Raw genomic sequence first — 21,087 nt, forward strand, 5'->3', positions numbered from 1 at the left:
CAGGGGTTATTGAGCCAGTCTCTGGCAGGAGGGTTCTGTTTGAATGATGTAGGAAGAAGAGATGCAAGACTCTCACTCCGTTCTGGAGAGTGAGCACACTATAGGACGCTTTCCCAAAGGAACTGTCTTGAGTACCGTTTCCTGGAAATGTGCAGGAGCCATTTCAAGTGAGATGGGGAAGGGGGGTGAGGATATCATTAAGGTAGATTATAAACACTTGGTATGCAGTGTGCTTCTTCCTTTCCTGTCTTCAGTTATGGCTGCATCATTTATGGAAGGCTTGTTTGGACTGAAACTCCCCATGGGTCTGTAGTTTGTGGTGTTTTTTTTTGGTGGGGTTGTGTGCTTATTTTAGCTATTTGCCTTGGTAGGGAGAGACAGGATTTCATACTCTTAACAGAATATCCTGCACGGGGTGGGAAAAATACACCTTGTAAAGAAAGGTAACTTTACACATGGCCTTCATCTGTGACGTACCCCATACTGGCTGCGCATTCCCACCCTTACTGTGGGGCCACAGGCCTGATCCCTTAGCCTGTGTGCAGCTGTGGGCCTGAGGGTTGAACGTAGAGCCTTTGTCTCTTTCCGGAGGAATTCCAGAGGGACACAGCTGCAGGTTTTTCTATAACTGTTTGTATGTGCACAGGAAGTTCTTACAACCCACAGTGCTACATCTCATTTCCGTTCAGTTGCTTGCCGTCCGAGTCCGTGGCCGTCTGGCTGGAAGCTCCTCATGCCCTCTCGTGGTCCTCCCTCGACCCAGGCAGGATCTCAGGAGCTGAAGGCAAAGCAAGGGTGTGAGGGTCATGGAGGAGAAGACATCATAGGGCAATTTATTATAAATTTTTGTGTAAGGAAGTTCTCTCTAACTATAACAGGATAAAGAAACATTGGAAAATGTATCAATTTACAGAAATAATATCTTGGGGAAATACCACTTCAAAGTAAAAAGACAGTAAACTGGAAAAAATATTGGTGATACAATGAGAAACAGCCCATTTTCTTAGTATATAAAAACCTTTTGTGAATCAGGAAGAAGAGACCCATAACTGAGCAGGAAAGTGAGGATAAGGTATCAACAGCGTGGTTTCAGAAAAACAGAGGGATTTTAGGCATATAAAAGATGTTTATTCTTACTTAAAACAGTGGTAAATTAGGTCGATAGCATGACGTTAGATATTCCTCAAGAGTAGGAGGAAGTATGTGAATCATTGAAGGGGGCTATTGGGCTTATGTATGGAAATTTTTAAAAATGCAGATTCTTTGCTTTAGCAAATCCAGTACTAGAAACTTGTCCTATTTATATAAAGCTTGTTTTATTTTTTATTTTTATTTTTTAAATATTTTATTTCTTTATTTGAGAGAGAGAGAGAGACGGTGCGCGTGAGATAGCTAGCATGAGCGGGGGAGGGAGAAGCAGACGCCTCGCTCAGCAAGGAGCCCGATGTGGGATTCAATCTCAGGACCCTGAGGTCATGACTGAGCCCAAGGCATACCTTAACCCACTGAGCCACCCAGGCATCCCTGATTCTCATTTTAAAGGCCCTGAAGCATATTGCTAGACCTAGAAGCAACTTCTTGGTCATGATGCAAACCATAGATTTAAGTTCAGTGCTGTGCAGTTTTACTTTTAAGTATAGCTGAAGTGTTCAAAAATGGGTTGAATCTTGTTGAGGATGCATGATGATGATTAACCAGGATATTTGAGGAAGTCGACACTCGATAATGCCAGTTAGTGATAGTTTACCCTTAGAGCAAACAGAAACACCAGGAAAAATTCTGCAGGAAAAGATTGTAAAGTGAAACGGTACGTCATTATGGCACATAGCCTCTGGAAGAAGAAAAAAAAATTGTGTCCGGGAGTATATAAAAATAGAAGTTGGAGAAAGTGCTCACATCCTCTGTGATGAAAAAAAGAGAGAAATCGAGCCCACTAAAAAGTGACAGGTGCATTCACTTCCTAGGGCTGCAGTAACAAATTGCCACAAATGTGGTGGCTTAAAACAAAACAATTTTTTATTCTCTTAATAGTCCCAGAGGCCAGAAGCCCAAAATCTAGGGGTTTGGCAGTGTTGATTTCTTCTGGAGGTTCTGAAGGCAAATCTGGTCTGTGCTTTTCTCCTGGGTGCTGGTCGAGTTCCTTGGCTTATAGATTCTGGTCCCTACCCCTGTCTTGACATGGCATTCCCTGTATGTCTTTGTGTTTTGTCCTTTTCTGTTTCTTTTAAAGACCCTTGTCGTTGGGTTTAGTATCCATCCTAATCTGGGATGATCTTGAGATTCTTAACCTTAGTTACATCTGTGAAGACCTTTATTCCAAATAAGGTCACATTCTGAGGTTCTGAAGGTTGGAACATAGTCCTATGTTTTTGGGGGCCACAATTCAACCCACAATAGTCTGTTCTTTTGTGCTCCCCCCCAATCCCATGTCTGTCCCACATACAGAATACATTCACTCCATACCAATTAGTTATTTGGGGTTTGTGAGAAAAAAGAATTTTGAGAGGGGAGAGCCTGAATTTCTGGTATTAAAAAACACATTGCAGAAGACGGAGGGTCATTTAACTTTTTTTTTTTTTTTGAGATCATTGTCCATTCACATACAGTTGTAAGAAGTAATACAGAGGGATCCCATGTACCTTTTCCATAGTTTCCCCAATGGTAATGGCTTACAAAACACAACCAGGGTATTGATATTGATACACAGTGAAGATACAGAACATTCTTGTCACCCCTGCCTCTCTGCACTTCCATTCCCTCTTGTCCCTAATTCCTGCCAACCACTAACCTGCTCACCATTTCCATAGTTGTCATTTCTAAAATGTGATGTAAATGGAATCCTACAATATGTACCCTTTTGGGATTGCCTTTATTTTCCTTAGCAAAATTATCTGGAAATTTATACAGGTGGTAGTTTGTTCCTTTTCATTGCTAAATAGTGTTCCATGGTATGGACACACCACAATTCGTTTAACCATTTACCCCTTGAGGAACATCTGAGTGGTCTCCAATTTTGGCTGTTAGGAATAAAGCTTCTGTGAACATTTGTGCACATGTTCTAGGGTGAGCATGTGTTCATTTCTGTGATATAAATGCCCAGGAGTACAATTTGCAGGGTCATATGGTAGTTACATGTTTAGTTTTTTAAGAAAGCACCAAATTGTTGGGGGCACCTGGCTCTGTCGGTAGAGTATATGACTCTTGATCTCGGGGTTGTGAATTCAAGCCCCACGTTGGGTGTAGAGATTACTTAAAAAAATAAATAAATAAGAAAGAGCCAAATTGTTCTCCTGAGGAGATGAACTGTTTGCATTTCTACCAGCAGTGTATGACTGATCATTTCTCCCTATTGTCACCAGCATTTGGTGTTGTCACTATCTTTTCTTGGCTATTCTGATGGGTGTGTAGTGACATGTCGTCTTGACTTTAATTTACATTTCCCTAGTGGCTAATGATGTTGAATATATCTCCATGTGCTTATTTGCCAGCTGTGTATCCTCTTGGGTGAAATGTCTCTTCATGTCTTTTGCCCGTATTCTAATTGGGATTGATTATTTGTTTTTCTGCTGTTGAGTTTTGAGAATTCTTTATGTATTCTAGATACTAATCCTTTGTTGGACATGTGTGTTACAAGTATTTCTTCCCCATCTGTAGCTTGTTTGTTCATTCGAAGAATGTTTTCACTGAGCACATTTTATTTTATTATGTTATGTTAATTACCATACATTACATCATTAGTTTTTGATATAGTGTTCCACGATTCATTGTTTGCGTATAACACCTAGTGCTCCATTCAATATGTGCAAGCACATTTTATTTTTGATGAAATTCATTTTATCAATTTCCCCTTTTATGGATAATGCTTTTGGTATCAAGCTTAAGAAAACTTCGCCAGTGGGGTGCCTGGGTGGCTCAGTCGTTAAGCGTCTGCCTTTGGCTCAGGTCATGATCCCAGGGTCCTGGGATCGAGCCCCGCATCGGGCTCCCTGCTCTGCGGGAAGCCTGCTTCTCCCTCTCCCACTCCCCCTGCTTGTGTTTACTCTCTCGCTGTGTCTCTCTCTGTCAAATAAATAAATAAATAAATAAATTCTTTTTTTTTTTTTAAAGATTTTTTTTATTTATTTGTCAGAGAGAGAGAGAGAGTGAGCACAGGCAGGGGGAGCAGCAGAGGGAGAGGGAGAAGCAGGCTCCTCACTGAGCAAGGAGCCGGATATGGGACTCAATCCCAGGACCCTGGGATCATGACCTGAGCCGAAGGCAGACGCTTAACGACTGAGCCACCCAGGCGTCCCAGATAAATAAAATCTTAAAAAAAAAAAAAAAAAAGAAAAAGAAAAAGAAAACTTTGCCAAGCACTAGATCCTGAAGATTTTCTCCCGTGTTTTTTCCTTAGTAAATCTGATCGATTTTCTTTAAAGATTTATATTTAGAGAGAGAGAGGGAGCACATGAAAGGGAGGAGGGGCAGGGGGAGAAGCAGACTCTCCACTGAGTGGGGAACCCAACAGGGGGCTCGATCCCAGGACCCTGAGATCATGACTTGAGCTGAAGTCAGACACTTAAGCGACTGAGCCATCCAGGCGCCCCAAATTTGATAAATTTTTGCCTGTGGTCCATTTTTTATTTTATTTTATATTTTTTAAGATTTTATTTATTTGTCAGAGAGAGCACAAGCAGGGGGTGTGGCAGGCAGAGGGAGAAGCAGGCCCCCCGCAGAGCAAGGAGCCCAGTGCGGACTCGATCCCTGGACCCTGGGACCATGACCCGAGCTGAAGGCAGCTGCTTAACTTACTGAGCCGCCCGGGCGCCCCTGGTCCATTTTTTTTTTTTTTAAGGATTGATATATTTATTTTAGAGAGAGTGTGAGTGGGGGACGGGGAAGGGGATTTTTGAATTCCTTTCTTCAAGGCTATGAAGAATAAATACTAAGTTGAGTTTTCAAAGACACTAAAAGAGACTTTCAAAAAGGAAGGGAAGTGGGTGCTTGGCACAATGTTTTCAGTTTCCTTTCCTGCTGCTCTGTATTTAGGCCTGGGTGCTGGAGGAGACCTAAAGAGGAAATTAAAAAAAAAAAAATCTTTTGATAACCTGCTAATTTGACTTCCGGTTTTCCACAGCGTAGATGAGGATTGCTGGGAAGGAAGAGTTAACTCACATAAAGCTGGTACAACAAAGCACCGTTGTGCTGTTAAGTCTTCATTAAACGTTTACCCATGGGTGGCCTTCAATTTGGAAAGATTCAGCAGAGGATCCAACTGGCACACTGTGCTCTCCTTTATCCCATTTATTTTATTTTATTATTATTATTTTAAACCGGGGGAGAAAGTCAACTTTTTTTGTGTGTCTCTCCCTCAGAAGGACTTTGAATCCTGGGCCATAATTTCTGTGCTAGACCTATTATTCTTGTCCAGTAAGCCAGACTACAGCAGGTAGGCGGGTTTGGGTATGCCTGTTCAAAGACATCCTTGTCTTTTCCTAGGACAAGGGGCTTGGTTTGCTGGGTCTTAACCCTCTCAACCAGCCTCCTGACCCTCAAGTAAAAAAAAGGGGAAGGAAATAGATCCAGCCTCACTTGGCAGCCAGGAGGCAATAAGAATTGACCGGCCGACTTCCTCTTTGTTCCCACCTTTCCAAAAGGGGTTCCTAAGCAGCCAAGTCATCGAAGCTTGCAATAATCCTAGATGCTTTAAAGAGTGTGTGTACGTGGTGGGGGTGCCTTCTTGTGCTTATCCTGTGAGGGATACAAAGACATAGCCACAAATTGAGTATTCAGGCTCAGAATCAGCCAGAGGAGACTGGAATCAATCACTGTTTTGTACTGAATCATTTAAATCCAGTTGTGAGGCCTCCTGGCTGCTTGGGGACAAGCACAGCCCTCTCTTGCCCGATATTTGGCCTTTGTTTGGTGGCACCTGTTTACCAGGCTGTGGATGAAACAAGCACTTGGCTTTACAGGAGGAGCATGGGTACTACCCCTCCACCCCTCCGCCCCCCGGCCTTTTTTTCCTTGAAGATGGTGTCGAAGAACTACAGCAGTTTTCAGTTTTGACCTGTTTGCCTTCCAGATTTCCCCCATCATGTTCACATATATGTTACATGGTTATGGTCCTGGTGTACACACCAGTCTGTATTCTGTTTCCTGCTTACACGTTGACATGTCATCTTCCTGTAATCCTCACTGATCCCACCGTAAGTCTGATACCTGGTCAGAGGGTTGGAATGTTCACGATCCTTTCTCCGTACTGCTTTCTGGAAGGGTTTCACCAGTTGGTAACATGCCAGCGCGTGTGCCTCTGTTTTAACGTGGCGAGGTTTTATTTCATTTTGTTTTTAAGATTTTATTTAGAGAGTAAGCATGAGAGGGGAGAGGGTCAGAGGGAGCATGTTTATGTTGGTGACTTGATCAACCAGGATTTTTCTCATGCAGTTGAATACCCGGGTTTTTCTAGGCTAAACTACCTTTGCATATGGATCGGGAATTAAAACTGAGAGCGTCTGTTGTGGGGAGTTTCTTATCTGGTATTGTTTATGTTCTGGGTTCCCCCCTCCTAGGTACTGCTTCCTCTGTGGAGCTTAGCCTGTAGCACAAGCAAGTACAGAACGGTGGGGAGGGTGTTGAATTCTGCTCTGACACCTCAGGGTAGATACAGAGATGCTCGCAGGTGCAGAGAGGTGCCCAATGGTCCTCCTCACCCCACCTTTTAAAACTCATGACATGGAAATGACTTGGCCGATGAGATATCGTGGCTTCTATGATGAGTAAGGCAGCTTCATGGCCCAGGACATGAGAATTACCCTAGCTTTCAAGAGAATATTTACACTGAGGCATACTGGGTATGTGAGGGTTGACCTCAGTATTAGGGTCATTTTGGTTGGAGAGGACAGAAAACCCCAAGTGACAGAGTTTAAGCAAGATGAGTTACCTCACTGTCCTTCCTCTCTCAGCTCTATGATCATTGGCGTCTGGGACTCCCTTAATTTAGCTGCTCCTTTAGTCACATACCAAGGCTGCGAAGTGGCTACTTGTCAAGCTCCAGCTGTCCAGTCTGCATTCCAGCCACCAGGAAGGAAAGTCGACAGGGACCCTGATGCTTTAAGGAGATTCCAGGAAGCTGCCACTCCACACTCCCGGCTTATCAAATTGATTAGAACTTAGCACAGTCACCAGAAGCAGCAAGGGAGGCTGGGAAGCAGGGCCGGGTGCCCAGCTAAAACTGTTGGGAGTGAGACTGAGGTGCACAACTAGCTGCCCAGGCCTGAGTGCTTTAGGATGACGTGGAGGCTCGTGCTAAGAATGAGGGCAAGGTATGCTTTTACAAATAACCAGGTGTGGGGGCGCCTGGGTGGCTCGGTTGGTTAAGCATCTGCCTTCGGCTCAGGTCATGATCCCGGGGTCCTGGGACGAGCCCCATGTCAGGCTCTCTGCTCAGCAGGGAGTCTGCTTCTCCCTCTCCCTCTCCCTCTCCCTCTGTGCTCGCTTGCGCTCTCTCTCAAATGAATAAGTAAAATCTTAAAAAAATACCAGCTCTGATTGAAAAAGAGGTCTGCTGGATGAATTCAGACATTTTCTGTGGTAATTGTGACATACATTTGAACGATCCCTCCAGGTGCCCAGTCCTGCCAAGCTCTGGGAGCGAATGCTGAGTCACAGTTGGTCTCTCTGCTCCAGGGGTTGTAGGTTATTGGATTGACCTGTGGCTGCTTTTTGGTACCTAAGACACTTTCATTACATAACAATTCAGTGAGTTTCTGACTTAGGTGTTTATATATGGGGGGCGGGGGAGGGGTGGTGGTGCCAGGAAAACCCATTTGCAATGCATGGGTTCTGGGGCATCCAGGTCCCCAAGACTGATGGCCTTACAGATATACCAGAGCACATTGAATGCCACCTCCTGGTTGCTACCATGTGGCAGTTTGATTGGGAATCCCATCAGCATGTTTGAGCTTTGTTTTAGTTTATCCAGGGCAAATTACTGGTGCTTTAGTTTTCTCGTGCCTGTAAATTAGAGCTTCAGAGCTGGGGTGTTGGGCAACCTCTGCCCCCAAAGGAGTGATGTAATGTCTGGGGGCCGTGCTAGACGCCATATCAGTTAGTGGTGTGTTTCTTGCTTAATCTTAGTGACAGTGAAAGCTGCTGTCTAGAGTAATTGGGGTAACTTGCAAACAGTCCCAGAGTGAAGGAGCTAGATGGGGTGCTCCCTGCTTGAAGAGGCTGAGCATCTGGCCTTCTTGCCCTGTTAGCTAATGGTGGTGGCAAGTTCAGGGCAGGTGTTAAGGGACGTCCACAACCCATTCCTAAGGCTGGGGAGGACATGGTGAGTCAACGCACTTCACCTGGAGCTGGCTGGCTCTTTTCAGCCCTGGGTTGGGTGGTTGCTAGACTTTTCTCTGTCTCAGCAGCCCTCCACCAGATCCTGAAGCAGCTTACCGAGAGTGGGATAGGCATCTTGTTGGGATTCCTAAATGTTGGGCAGCACGTCCCTTCGTCTGTGTTCTTCTATGAGGCAGCGCTTGTGAAATACTAGCCCATTGCTCTAGGGACACACCCAGCCTGAAGGCCTCCTGGCTCTCTGCTGGCCTCCATCGAGCTAAGTGTTGAGGGTGGAGGGCTCTTAACAAAGAAGCCACCCAGAGCTCCGTTGCCCTGTTTGTTAGTTTTACTCTGTCAGTGATACTGGAACTGGACAGAGGACCTGAAGGATTAGATATGTGTGTGTGGAACAGACACACACCAGCAATAGCAGTTAGATGGTGTCCGGGCCGTCCGAGCCACCTCCTACATGAGAATCACTTTAGAGAAATCATACTTCCTATGGCAGGACAGGAACCTGCGGCCCCTCAGCTGCCCTCTTGGAAGGGCCAGCTGAAGTGTCTGTTGACTGCTTGCTCCTGGGGCTTCCCGAATAGGAAGTGTGTGTCTCTGAGAAACGAGGCTAGCGCATTGTTCACATCTGAGGGACTGGCCTGATCATGGAGTCGAATGCTGGAATGTTCTCAGAACTACAGAGCCTTTGGGCTCCCAGTTACCAGCTTACTTACAGCTTGGTTCTTTTGAACAGACTCCAAATATCTTGAATAGTGTGTGTGTGTGTGTGTGTGTGTGTGTACTTTCAGCTTCTTTTCGATAACACAAATCCCTTGGCCTGCCTTTAGTTCTCTGAAATTCTATGACATTTACCGTTATGTTGTCTCATGATGCTGTGGGACAGAGCTGTGTTATATTCCTAACCACTTCCCTCCGTGTCTCCTTTCCCCCATCGCTGATCTCTGGAAGTAGAGTCTGTTCATGGAGAATATCGGGGCTTCGGCTCTGGAATAGTGAAAAGAATTGGGCATTTGAAGTTAGAAGAGCTATGGTTTTGAGATTCAGCTCTGGGACCTTGAACTAGGCATTTAACTGATGGACTCTAAGCTTCAGGTTCCTCATTAGATAAAAAAGAGATAAAATAGTAACATCTTTTTGTAATGGAATTAAAGGAGATGGTGTCTTCAAATGCCATACAGGTGAAGAAATTGTAAATCCCCTTCACAGATATGTGTGTGTCCGTGCGTGTGTGTATACATACATATACTCACGCTTTTCTAAAGTTAACCCCATGTTGACCTGGATTTCACTTCATATTCAGACAGCAACCAGCAGTCCTAGCTGGCTTATTTTCCACCTCACCTCTAGAAAAAGGTTCTAGAAGTGTCAGGAACAGAATATACTCTGGATACGTTGCACTGAATATGGAGATACCACATAAACTAAGCTCAGCTCCAGCTCCAGTGGGCAGTAGATGTTTGCCTGTGGGGTGCAGCCAGTGAGGGGGTGAGCTCTGGGGTTTGGACCACTAGGGTTGAGTCCTGGCCCTACCACCCATGCCCTGTGCAAGTCATTTAACCTGTCTGCATCTCAGTCTTGCCATCATTGGAGTGGGTATTGATAATCCTTTCTATCACAGAGGGTAGCCATAAATAAGTGAGATCATTTTAAAATACCGAGCCGAGTATCATCTAGGAAGAAACTGCCCATATTGCTCTTCTTATAATAATAATGCTTTTAATTGTAATCCACACGTTTGGTGACATTCACCACCTTAGCCATGTTTAGGAGTACAGTTCTGTAGTATTAAGTACATCGTTGGGCAACCAATCTCCTAAACTTTTTTGTCATGTAAAAGTGAAACTATATCCATTGAATACCTCCCCACCTCCTCCCCTCCCCCAGCCCCTGGCAACCTCTATTCTACTCTGTTTCTGAGAATTTGACTATTCTAGATACCTTCTTTAACTGGAATCCTATAGCTTTTGTCTTCCTGTGACATAATTATTTTAAATCTTAGCCCACCACACCGATTGCACCCTTGCCCACTCTTGGCATTTTCTGTAAGCTCACGACTGTCTGCCTTCTCCAACCCTAGTCATTAATACCTTATTTCTTTTCTTGAGTGAACGAGACACCTTGGAGTTCCAGTTCATTCCTTTTGAAGAGGGCGGGAGTAGGGGAAAGGGAAATTAATATGAAAGAGACCTAAGAAGAGGACATTGAATAAGGCAAAGACCATTCGGTCATGGCACCAGGCAGTCTCTGTAGGGCTCCTTCCCTCCCGATCTCGTGAAAATTCAAACCTCTCCTCAAGTAGAGGAAGAGTATAACGAACTCCTGTTTACCTGTTGCCCCCAATTCAACAGCTGTCTAGATTTTTTAGAGGCCATTTTTGACAAGTTCCAGGAGGAAGAAAATACTGGAGAAGTCTAGACTAACCTGGAGACAGGTGTTTCTTTGCTTGTTCACGCAGTGGTGTTTATGATAAAGGATTTCTGCCTTGGGACTTCTGACTACCCCATAGGTTCAGGACGAAAGGAAGCAGGATTGTAGGCAAGTCATTTCACCCGGTTTCCACATCTGGGAAGGACAGCTCTTGTGACTTACAAGGGTGGTTGTCGTGGAGCACTTAGCCTGGGGCCTGACTTTAATAAAATTTGTTCTAGGTGATGGTGGTGTGTTTGTAGAAAGTAGGATCACCAGACAGGCCCATGAAAACATGGAACCAAGACATAACAGCCGTGGACCAACAAAACAGCCCGAAGACTTTATCCTTGATAAGAAATGGCGATGAACACTGGCTTTCTAAATGTGCTCATGAACCTGGTTTTATTGGCCATTATATCTATTTGTCCTAGGTTGTAACTGAGTGAAGGGAAATGATTGTTTACCTGCAAAATTAGGTAATGTAACTTCTATTATACACACGTTTTTTGGTCGTAGCGAGATTGCTACTCATATTTTTTCTAAAGAACATTTAATGGGTTTTAACTAGAAGTAAAAAATACCACTTTTTGAATAATCAAGTAGATTAAATACATTTGGCTCCATGAAGCCCTCTTCATTTTTGTCTTCTAATAAAAGCTACAGGTGTGTAGACTTTACCCTGCATAGCCTTAGGATGTAAGAAACAGATGTAAGTTAGGAAAAGGAAATGATGAGCTTGTACCTGTTTAAAAATGTATTATTTATAATTGTTTAGAGGCTTTGATTCTGTTGTGGTATTTTCATTTTTGAAACTAGCTTGTCTTGTGCAAGTTTTACCTTTCTCTGATTTTCTGTGATTTTCTGTGATCTTTTCCCGGAATAGGTGCTGTTCCAAAAATCCTGTTTTAAATGCTTTTCTGATAATATGTGAAAATGTCAGAAAGGTAAAATAGTTTTCTTTTTTTTTTTTAAGATTTTATTTATTTGACAGAGAGAGTACAAGCACAAGCAGAGGGAGAAGGTAGGCTCCCCGGTGAGCAGAGAGCCCGACGCAGGGCTCGCTCCCAGGACCCTAGGATCATGACTTGAGCTGGAGGCAGATGCTTAACCAACTGAGCCACCAAGGTGTCCCAGTAGTTTTCAAAATAATTAGCAATTGAGTCAAAATATTGTTCCTCCAAAGATCCTTAATTTTTTTAATTTTTTTTGCCAGAGAGAGAGCACAAGCAAAGGAAGCAGCAGGCAGAGGCAGAAGCAGGCTCCCCTCTGAGCAGGGAGCCTGATGTGGGCCTTGATCCCAGGACCCTGAGATCATGACCTGAGCCGAAGGCAGATGCTTAACCGTCTGAGCCACCCAGGCGCCCCCCTCCAAAGATCCTTATTTGGTTGTGTGTCACAATTTGTGCAACAGGAAATACTGTGCAAAATAGTTTGATGTGGATTGACTAGGGCAACAGGAATGTCCAGTTTTCCTTATGCTTGGACAAATCAAATACGGAGCTTATGAGAAATGGAACTTCTAAAGTGTCCTGGTTTTTCCTTATTAAAACCAGTTGGTAAAGTAAGTTCGATAGTGAAGCAAGCTCCCAAGACTGAGCCCAAGAAATCTCTAACTATGCCACTCTTTTCATCTCTTGTAATTAGGTCAGCCAGCTCCATAAGGAGGCTTGGCTGTGGCTTGTAGGGTTTTCGTAATGTAGGCATTCTTATTTTTAAATTAATCTGTATACAGTGAAAAAAAGGAATGAGTTAATTTGGTAACTACTGTCCTTCACTCTCTCATTCTTTTGAGTGCACTGAGGTAGATTTTAGGTTCTGTATCCAATTGCAATTCCAGTGTGTGTGTTTGTGGGGGGGGGCCTTCCACACATCAACACGTATTTCTCGGACACGAGCAGGTTATCTGAGAATTCACCCCAGTAATTCTGACACTACCTGGAGATAGGCTCAGGCCGCACAGGTAGGGCTCAGTCCCGTGAGACCGCCCCCCACCCCCCTCTGCCTTGCCGTCAGGTGTCCGTCGAAACACCTGTTGTCACCTATGTTTACTGGCTGGCCAAAGATTGAAGGTTCTAGCTGCACCTTCCTTAGGTTTGATTAATTTGCTAGAGCAGCTCACAGAACTCAAGACATTTTACTTACAAGGTTAATGGTCGATTATAAAAGGTTATAAGGCAGGACCAGCCAGGTGGAAGAGATGCCTTGTAGGCCCAGGTGTGAAGAGGAGTGGAGTTACCGTGCTCTCCGAGCGGGCCGCTGTCCCATTTCCACGCGTTTACCAACCAGAAGCCTCAACAAACCTCATCCATTTGGGTTTGTGTGGACGCTTCATGACATACGCATTTCTGGTTATATCGTTGTTGGCCCCTGACTCAGCCTCCCCCTCCTCCCCTCTGCCTCCCCTCCCTGGAGGTCAGGATGGAAAGTTCTAACCTGCTTCTCCACCAGGCTGGTTCCCCTGGCAACCAGCCCCTATCCTTAGGTACTTTTCAGAAGCCGCCTCCTTAACATAGCAAAGTCGGTGCACTGCTCCCCTCACTTAGGGAATTCAAGGGTTTTAAGAACTCTGTGCCAGAAATGCGAGGAGGACTAAATACGGTATTTCCCATTTTCACAGCATCACAGGTAGATATGTGTATTGCTGACAACACGACACAAAGTGTGTAGGTTTGAATTCATTTGGAAGCCGCTGTCCCCTTCGCGGCAGGGATACCCCATGTTGGTTTAGGGGTTGGTCATGTTTTGTGTCCCATGTCACTCCAGCTCATAAGTGGTGGTGCGTATTCGTGAAGCGGCCACGAGGCTTACCATGAGTGTGAGTGTGAACAAGTCCATGGCGAGGCACTAGAGCAAAAGTAAGCCACGGAAGTGGGACGAAAGCCATGACCTTGGCCTGCTAACTGGCCGAGTTCTCTGGCCCGTGTTTTTGATTCCACATGTGTGCTCCATCACTTCGTGACCCAGAGCCCTTTGAGCCATCAGCAACATCATCGGTGTGTCTTCTTTTCTACTTTCTGCTGTTTTGTGAGTGTCTATCCAGGGCACAAGCAGGGATAAATAAATTTGTGTTCCTTTGTATTGGTAGCTTTAGGAGAGACTTTACGGAAGAGGAGGTAAAAATTACTGCCCTCCTCCCCCTGTGGCCCCTGCAGATACCTGCAAGTAGTAAACTGTGTTCAGGAAGGGAGGAAGAGACTCTGGGACACCCCCCGCTCAGCCGACTTTCTCCTTCAGGCTTCTAATCCATCATACAAGATGGTAGCCCCCATCATACAAGATGGTAGCCTCCGGATTCTTCCTTCCAGAGGGCCCTGGCGCAGGGCGTGTGCATCTGTGAGCGACTCTGCACGCCCCTTTAATCCTCGGCGTTCGTTCTCTCCTACAGTCTTCCGTCTGTGCTAAGATTGTGCAGCTCCTGGGACAGAATGAGGTGGACTGTCACCAGAAACAGGTGGTCATCCTGAGCCAGGACAGCTTCTACCGCGTCCTTACGTCGGAGCAGAAGGCCAAAGCCCTGAAGGGCCAGTTCAATTTTGATCACCCGGGTGAGTCAGGAGTTGAGGGTGTGTGTGTGTGTGTGTGTGCGCGCGCGTGCGTGCGTGTGTGTGTGCGCGCGCGCGCGCACTGAGAAAATGACCTCTTGGAATCTGTTTCTATTGATAAAATGGGGGATGTATAAATACCTTGCAGGGTTATGGTGGGGCCTCAAGAAAGAATTTTGAAACACATTTCACAGTTGCATGGCTCAGTAAAATATGGATTGAATCTGCATCTGAACGAGGGTGACTCCTTGTGAGCCTGTTGTTTGAGATTGGCCAGACATAGGACAGCACAGACAGAGCTGGTTCTTCTGCCTCCTCTGATCTGAAGCAGCCCGTGCCCCCACCGCCCCCCACACACATGCGTGCACATGGCAGGGTGTGAAACTCACTGACTGGCGGAAAGGACAGTGGAGGGTCCAGGATGTCTGCCTGTGTGACGTTTACCTTGACAGTCCCAGATCAGCACATTGCCTTTTAGCTGGTTTTGGTTCTTTTTTTTTTTTTTTTTTTTAAGATTTTATTTATTTGTCAGAGAGAGAGAGAGCACAAGCCGGGGGAGCGGCAGGCAGAGGGAGAAGGAGGCTCCCCGCTGAGCAGGGAGCCCCATGTGGGGCTCAATCCCAGGACTCCAGGATCTCATGACCTGAGCTGAAGGCAGATGCTTAACCGACTGAGCCACCCAGGCATCCTTGGTTTTGGTTCTTACAACTGTTGGAATCAAAACTTGGTGCCCCTTACGGCTCCCCGAGTCGTGTGTATGCTTTCTGGGTGAACGTATTCCAGCTCCCAAGACAGCAGCTGAACTTGCGGGGAGAGAGGTGGCTGAGGCCAAGGGTGGATAGAAAGGTAGAAAAGAGAAGTGAGTTTCTTGGAATGCATTCATACGTTCTATTTTGAGATCCAGGGAGTTTACCTTCTGCTTTGGGTAGAGATTTGGGTTTTTTTCGGTGGGGGCTCCTCTAGGGTGGGATATACGTCCAGGAAATAGATGTGGATGATTATAGGAGAAATCACTTTAAAATTCAGCAGCATTTTTTTTTTTTTAAAGATTTTATTTACCCATTTGAGAGAGAATGAGAAATAGAGAGCATGAGAGGGAAGAGGGTCAGAGGGAGAAGCAGACTCCCCGCTGAGAAGGGAGCCCGATGTGGGACTCGATCCTGGGACTCCAGGATCATGACCTGAGCCGAAGGCAGTCGCTTAACCAACTGAGCCACCCAGGCGCCCAAAATTCAGCAGCATTTTAACAGTCTGATTTCCTTCAGATGCCTTTGACAATGAACTCATCTTCAAAACACTCAAAGAAATCACCGAAGGGAAGACGGTGCAGATTCCTGTGTATGACTTTGTCTCCCATTCCCGGTAAGTGAGCTTTTGGGGGCTGGGCGTTGCTCCTCGCAGCTCCCAGAGCAGTCCGGTTTCCCAGGCTGCAGGCTGTGTCCTCCCCTCCCCTGCGCCCACGGCCGTCTGTGTGAGTGGCAGCAGCGTGTGCTGCGGGTGTGCACGGGTTGGGGAGTTTACCTGGCGCTTCCTGGAACAGTCTGCTCATCACGTTTTGCTGACTCTGAAAGGACAAGCTCATGAATTGGAGCTTGGGTGAGGGACTCTACACTTGTCCTGATTCACAGCCCTGAGCGGTTGTTCCCGGAATAAGATGTAAAGGGGCCGGGCAGAGGACATAGGAAGAAGAACAAAGAAAACTGTTCTTTCTTCTCTCCTGGTTGGACCGGGCAGAGAGCTGTGAGGGCGCTGAGGTCACCAGAGAGCAGCCGCTCAACTCCCAGGAGAGTTGAGTTTCTTGGTCGGTCGTGTCCTTTCTGCTGATCTGTGTTCGTGCTCCTGGTTAGGTCTAGAGGAGGGGCTCATCTTCTTTCCCTCTGAGTGGTTGCCCAAGGCTCCTAGAGGACTTCACGCCTGCTGGCCAGGCATCCAAAGCTCCCTCGAGCCTCCTAGGACTCTCTACTCGCTCTGTCTCCTTGGGGACTTCCCAGGCAGACTCTATAAACTCCTGAATGGCATTTAAAGCACGCGTAGCTGCTCCTTATTCTGGGCTAGTAATTGCTCAGTAAGTGTTGTTTTCAGCCCTGCGCTGTTCTGAAAGTTTTCTCCCACCTGCCTTTCATCCTTACCTCTTGGTTCCTTTCTTTCATTCTCTCGAGTGGAATTTTTTTTTTTAATGGGAAATTAGATTTCATGCATCTTTTAGTACCAAATGCCTCTGTAATTAAAAGCCCATCTTTATCTCCCTGTGTGTTCCTTGAGTACACATCTCAGCCAGCCTTTGATGCGGGATTCCTCACATGTTCTGTGCCTTTCCCAGAACTTGAGGGTGTGGCAGAGATTGGTTGGAGGAGGAAGAGAGTGAACACATTGTGCTAGAAAGCCAGGCTGCTTAGCGCCTAGCCTTCATCCCTCACCAGTATCTTCTGAAGCGTGTCCTACTATGGACCAGATGCTACTGTGCCAAAAACTCAAAGAACAAGATGCACCTCCAGCCTCAAGCCACCACAGACCGTGCAGGAATAAAGGGGCTTAGTACAGGAATTGGAGCTTTTAAGAGTGTTGGGGGCTGGGGGTGCTGGGAGAGCTAAGATCCGAGAGGCTGTAGTCTAAGGGTCTAGGGTCCATGGCGAGTTCAAGAAGCTGCCACATCTGAGCCCTAGCCTCCAAGGGGGGCGACTTGCGGAGTAGCTGCAAAGTTGCCTCGTGTGGCTATTAAGGTCTCCTAAAAATTAGCTGTGTTTTGTTTCATCTTCTACATTTCCCATTGGCAAAGGACCCTGGGACCCCAGAGGGAAAAGGATTCTGGGAATTGTAGTTTCTAGCCCTAGCAGGGAGTGGTGGTGATGTCTTGTCCACAGGAGACACAAGGGAGCCCAGCAGCTCTCAGGTCCAGGGCCGGGCGGGCACTGCTTCAGAATTAAAATGCAGCTGACAACTAAAGTAAGGGCCTATGGAGGAGTGTGAAGGAGGGAGGAAGGGCTGGAGTATTTAGAGCAGGTTGTATAGAGGAGGTGATCTTTAAGCTGTATGTTGGAAAGCGTAAGAAGTCGTTGGGGGAGGGGATTTTCAAGGTAACGGGTAGGGAAGCATTTCAGGGACGAGCTTGGTGGGGAATTGCAGCTGGTTAGGAGTGGCGGGATGGGGGTGAGTGTGCAGGAAGAGTGGCTGGGAGGCAGGCAGGCCCCAGAGAGGAGAGGCTGGGGACGCCAGGGCCAGAGCGCAAATGTGTTGGCAGTAGGGAGTCACAGACGGCTGTTACGTGGGAGCAGATCATTCTGGTGGCAGGAAGAGAGGATCCACGATGCTATTTATGAAGCCCTTGGAGTCGTAGCCCAGGCGAGAGACTCCTGAGGGCCTGAGGTCAGGCGGCGGAAATCTGGGTGGTTGGCAGGAGGCAGGACCTGACCAGATGGAGGAGGTGGCCGGGGGAGGGGGTAGCGTGTGCAGCATGAGCTCCATCAGGTTCATGGATTAACCACTGAAACCCCAGCAGAATTCCCCATCCAGATGTGATTCACCCCCCGCCCCAATTCCTTCGCAACCATATATTTTATAGCCTTATTCTTTAGTGGCCCACAGCCCATTTCTTTGTGAAACTCTGCCTGACCACTTTTGGCCACAGCAGTCCCTCAGCTCTCAAGGGCCACTCGTTAGGGACCCAGCTGTTAAGAGTTTACTGCTCCCGACCCATCCACGGGCCTTTCATGGTTGACATACAAACAGATGTTGGACTAGACAGAGAAGACTCTTGTTTGCGGTTAAATACCCTTCTCTGGCCTTGCCCCTCCTCATAAGCCAAACGAGAAGCTTGGATTCAGGTTATCTCAAATGCTCTAATTGTCTCGGTATCTTATGTGGACTTGCCAGCCAGACTCTGAACTTCGTCACGGAATATTGCACCAAGTGTGGCTCCTCTCGTGTTCTGGGCTGGTAGTTGCTCATTCGATGTTGTTTTTAGCGCTGGGCTGTTTTGAAGGGTTCTCCTCCCTAGATGTACATGTGCACTTGGGAAGGGATGGATCCCAGCTTCTTGGGGCATCAGCAACAGCACGGACAGCATTCTCCTTGCTTTCCCAGGATTGAAGAGGCATGTTTGTTGAGTTGGAAAACCACCTGTTCCTTGTTCATAATCACCAGCTAGGTGTCCTGATTGTGGTGTGAGCACACGTACACCTAGCACAGTCACAGTGCTCTCTGGTAGAGTGTTTTGTACAGTGTTTTCCAGACGGAGCCCTGGGAGTTTCCCCTCCCCCACGAAAACGGAAACATTCTCCATTTCCTGGCAGAGACTTTTCCACCCTCCTTCATGTAGGGCAGTTGCCTACAGCGGCTCATAATTTCACTCACTCACTGATCCTATTTTCTAGCCCATTTCCCTTCTGAGCTCTGTCCAGTTGGGTTCTTTATCCTAAACCACAGTGGGCACCCTGTTTTCTGGTAGCTGACATTCCTCCAGACTGGTGCTCCTCACCGCTGGCCACATGTTAGAAACACCTGGGGCGGTTTTATAAAATACTAGCGCTCTGACTCTACCCCAGGCAAATGAAATCAGAGCCCTGAGGGGTAGGGCCCAACTATACATTTTTTTTTCTTTTAAAGATTTTATTTACTTATTTGACAACGCACAAGCAGGGGGAGCAGCAGAGGGAGAGGGAGAAGCAGGCTCCCCGCTGAGCAGGGAGCCTGATGTGGGACTTGATCCCAGGACCCTGAGATCATGACCTGGGCCAAAGGCAGATGCTTAACTGACCGAGGCGCCCCAGGCATACATTTTTTTTTTTTTTAAGATTTTATTTATTTGAGAGAAAGAGAGCACGTGCGCCCATGTGCGGTGGGGGCGGGGGGTGCAGAGGGAGAGGGAGAATCTTAAGCAGACTCCATGCTCAGCACAGAGGCTCAGTCTCAAAACCCTGAGATCACGACCTGAGCCAAAACCAAGTCCGAACCGACTGAGCCACCCAGATGCCTCCAGGCATACATATTTGTTTAAAGCTCCCCTCCCCAGACGGTTCTGTGTGCATCCACAGTTCCATCGTTGCTCTAGAAGTCTCATCATACTCACCTGGTCCTCTTCTGTTATCTTTTATGCCTCATGTTCTGCCACTTGGTAGTTGCTCCAGCAGTGCCCGCCTTAGAACTTAGACAGGAACCCAAGGGTCTGAGCTAATAAGGAATCAAAGGGTGTTTATGGGAGGGAAGTTCAGTGCATCCTCTTGCATGGGCAGCTGCTGATGTCCCCATGTTTGCACAGATAAAGCCATTGTCTTAAGGAACCTTAAAAAAATGTTTTATTTGGTTTAATTCCTCAATGTCCGCCTGAGTAGTAAACCTTGCAGTGGAAACTATTACCTTCCTTTCAGTGACTTGAGCAAGAGGCAGTAGAGGATGGTTAGGACCGAAGCAGATGGCGACCCTGTGGGGCAGATGGGGAGGTAGTGCGCACCCCTGCCTCACTGAGGAGGAGGGGGAGGGCCTCCAGGCCCAGACCCACAGCCACAGTGCTGCTCATGCCCGAGCCAGACCAGACGGAGCTCGGGTCGCTTTCCTTCCCTGTAGAATGCTTCCTCCCCTCTCTCTTCTCTGCAACTTCCTTTTTCTGCCGCCTCCTCTCCCATCCCTTCCTGCCTCCTTCAGTTGCCTCCGGACAAGGGGAGGGGGTGGGGCTGTTGGGAGAAGACTGTGAATTTCTGTTTGTGAAAGTTCAGTGTTAGCTTCCATGAATGCTGGGCCAGAGAGCATTCCCGGAGACGCCCCCAGAGAGAAGAAGAAATCACATCTGCTTCTGTCTGTCTCCACTGTGTGTTCAGCGGCATGTTTTTTTTTTTTTTTATCCCAAGGAGAGGGATGACTGTCTTCTCTTTTTATGGTGAGAGCTCAGAAGAGCTGGTCAGAGAGACCTTGGCCCCAGTCGTGAGGGCCCTTTGGTCGGTCTTCAGTGGTGGTCCAAGGGCCCTGCAAGGCTGCGTTATAGCTCCCCCTTTCGGTCCTGCTGTAGGTCTACAGGGAGGGGGCGCCAGACTCCCAGACAGACACTGCTGCCGTCCTCCCTTTGCTCACTCTGCCTGGTTCGGCCCACCATCTGCTCTGTGCTTTGCAGGAAGGAGGAGACGGTTACTGTCTACCCCGCGGATGTGGTGCTCTTTGAAGGGATCCTGGCATTCTACTCGCAGGAGGTGCGAGACCTCTTCCAGATGAAGCTTTTTGTGGACACAGATGCGGACACCCGGCTCTCCCGCAGAGGTGCGTTCTAAAAGCCTCCAGTGGCCCTGTTGGTGGCCCAGTCCAGCTGAGTCAGTTCAGCCCCAGGATGTCCTGCTTCTCAAACACTTGGTGACATCTGAGAAGGGGTTAGTCGCTGTGTTGGGTAACGAAAGGCCTGTGAGATCACGGAGATGAGATCAGAAGTTTACATTGTGGTTTTGCTGGAGAAAAGTTTGATTAAATGCCCAGTCCTTTATGGTTTTCCCACAGGCATCATAATCAAGACAGGAACTAACTAGGATGTCTGGGGGCAGGAATCCTAGTGCCCGCAGCACTGGGCAACTTGTCCCACCAGCCCACTTCTCTAGCCCTTTTTATTTTTCAGAAGGCTCTGTGGAGGTTTGGTGACTCTTGTCCAGCCAGCTGCGGAGCAAAGTTGCTCGGTCATTCCCTCTGTAGGCCTTACTGAGGGTGTGCCTGTGCAGGTCCCTGTGCCTGGTGTCCTCAGGGACAGCCGCCCTTCGGTGGGGAGTGGAGCCCGTGAATTCAGCCCTGCAGGACATGGAGTGGAACCCCCCCACTGCGGGGATCAGGAGGCTTCATGGGG

At 47.3% G+C, this 21,087-nt stretch overlaps 1 protein-coding gene across 1 annotated transcript in view; it reads left to right on the top strand.

Moving 5' to 3' along the window:
* Positions 1 to 21,087, top strand: part of UCK2 (uridine-cytidine kinase 2) — a 66,198-nt gene that overhangs the window by 36,008 nt on the left and 9,103 nt on the right. Inside the window, exons 2-4 of the mRNA XM_027613941.2 lie at positions 14,120 to 14,279; positions 15,542 to 15,638; positions 20,377 to 20,519. Of these exons, the coding sequence (XP_027469742.1) occupies positions 14,120 to 14,279; positions 15,542 to 15,638; positions 20,377 to 20,519 (400 nt within the window). The remainder of the gene's footprint in view (positions 1 to 14,119; positions 14,280 to 15,541; positions 15,639 to 20,376; positions 20,520 to 21,087) is intronic.

The sequence above is a fragment of the Zalophus californianus genome, chromosome 10 (assembly GCF_009762305.2).
Source record: "Zalophus californianus isolate mZalCal1 chromosome 10, mZalCal1.pri.v2, whole genome shotgun sequence".
NCBI classification, from domain to species: Eukaryota; Metazoa; Chordata; class Mammalia; order Carnivora; family Otariidae; genus Zalophus; species Zalophus californianus.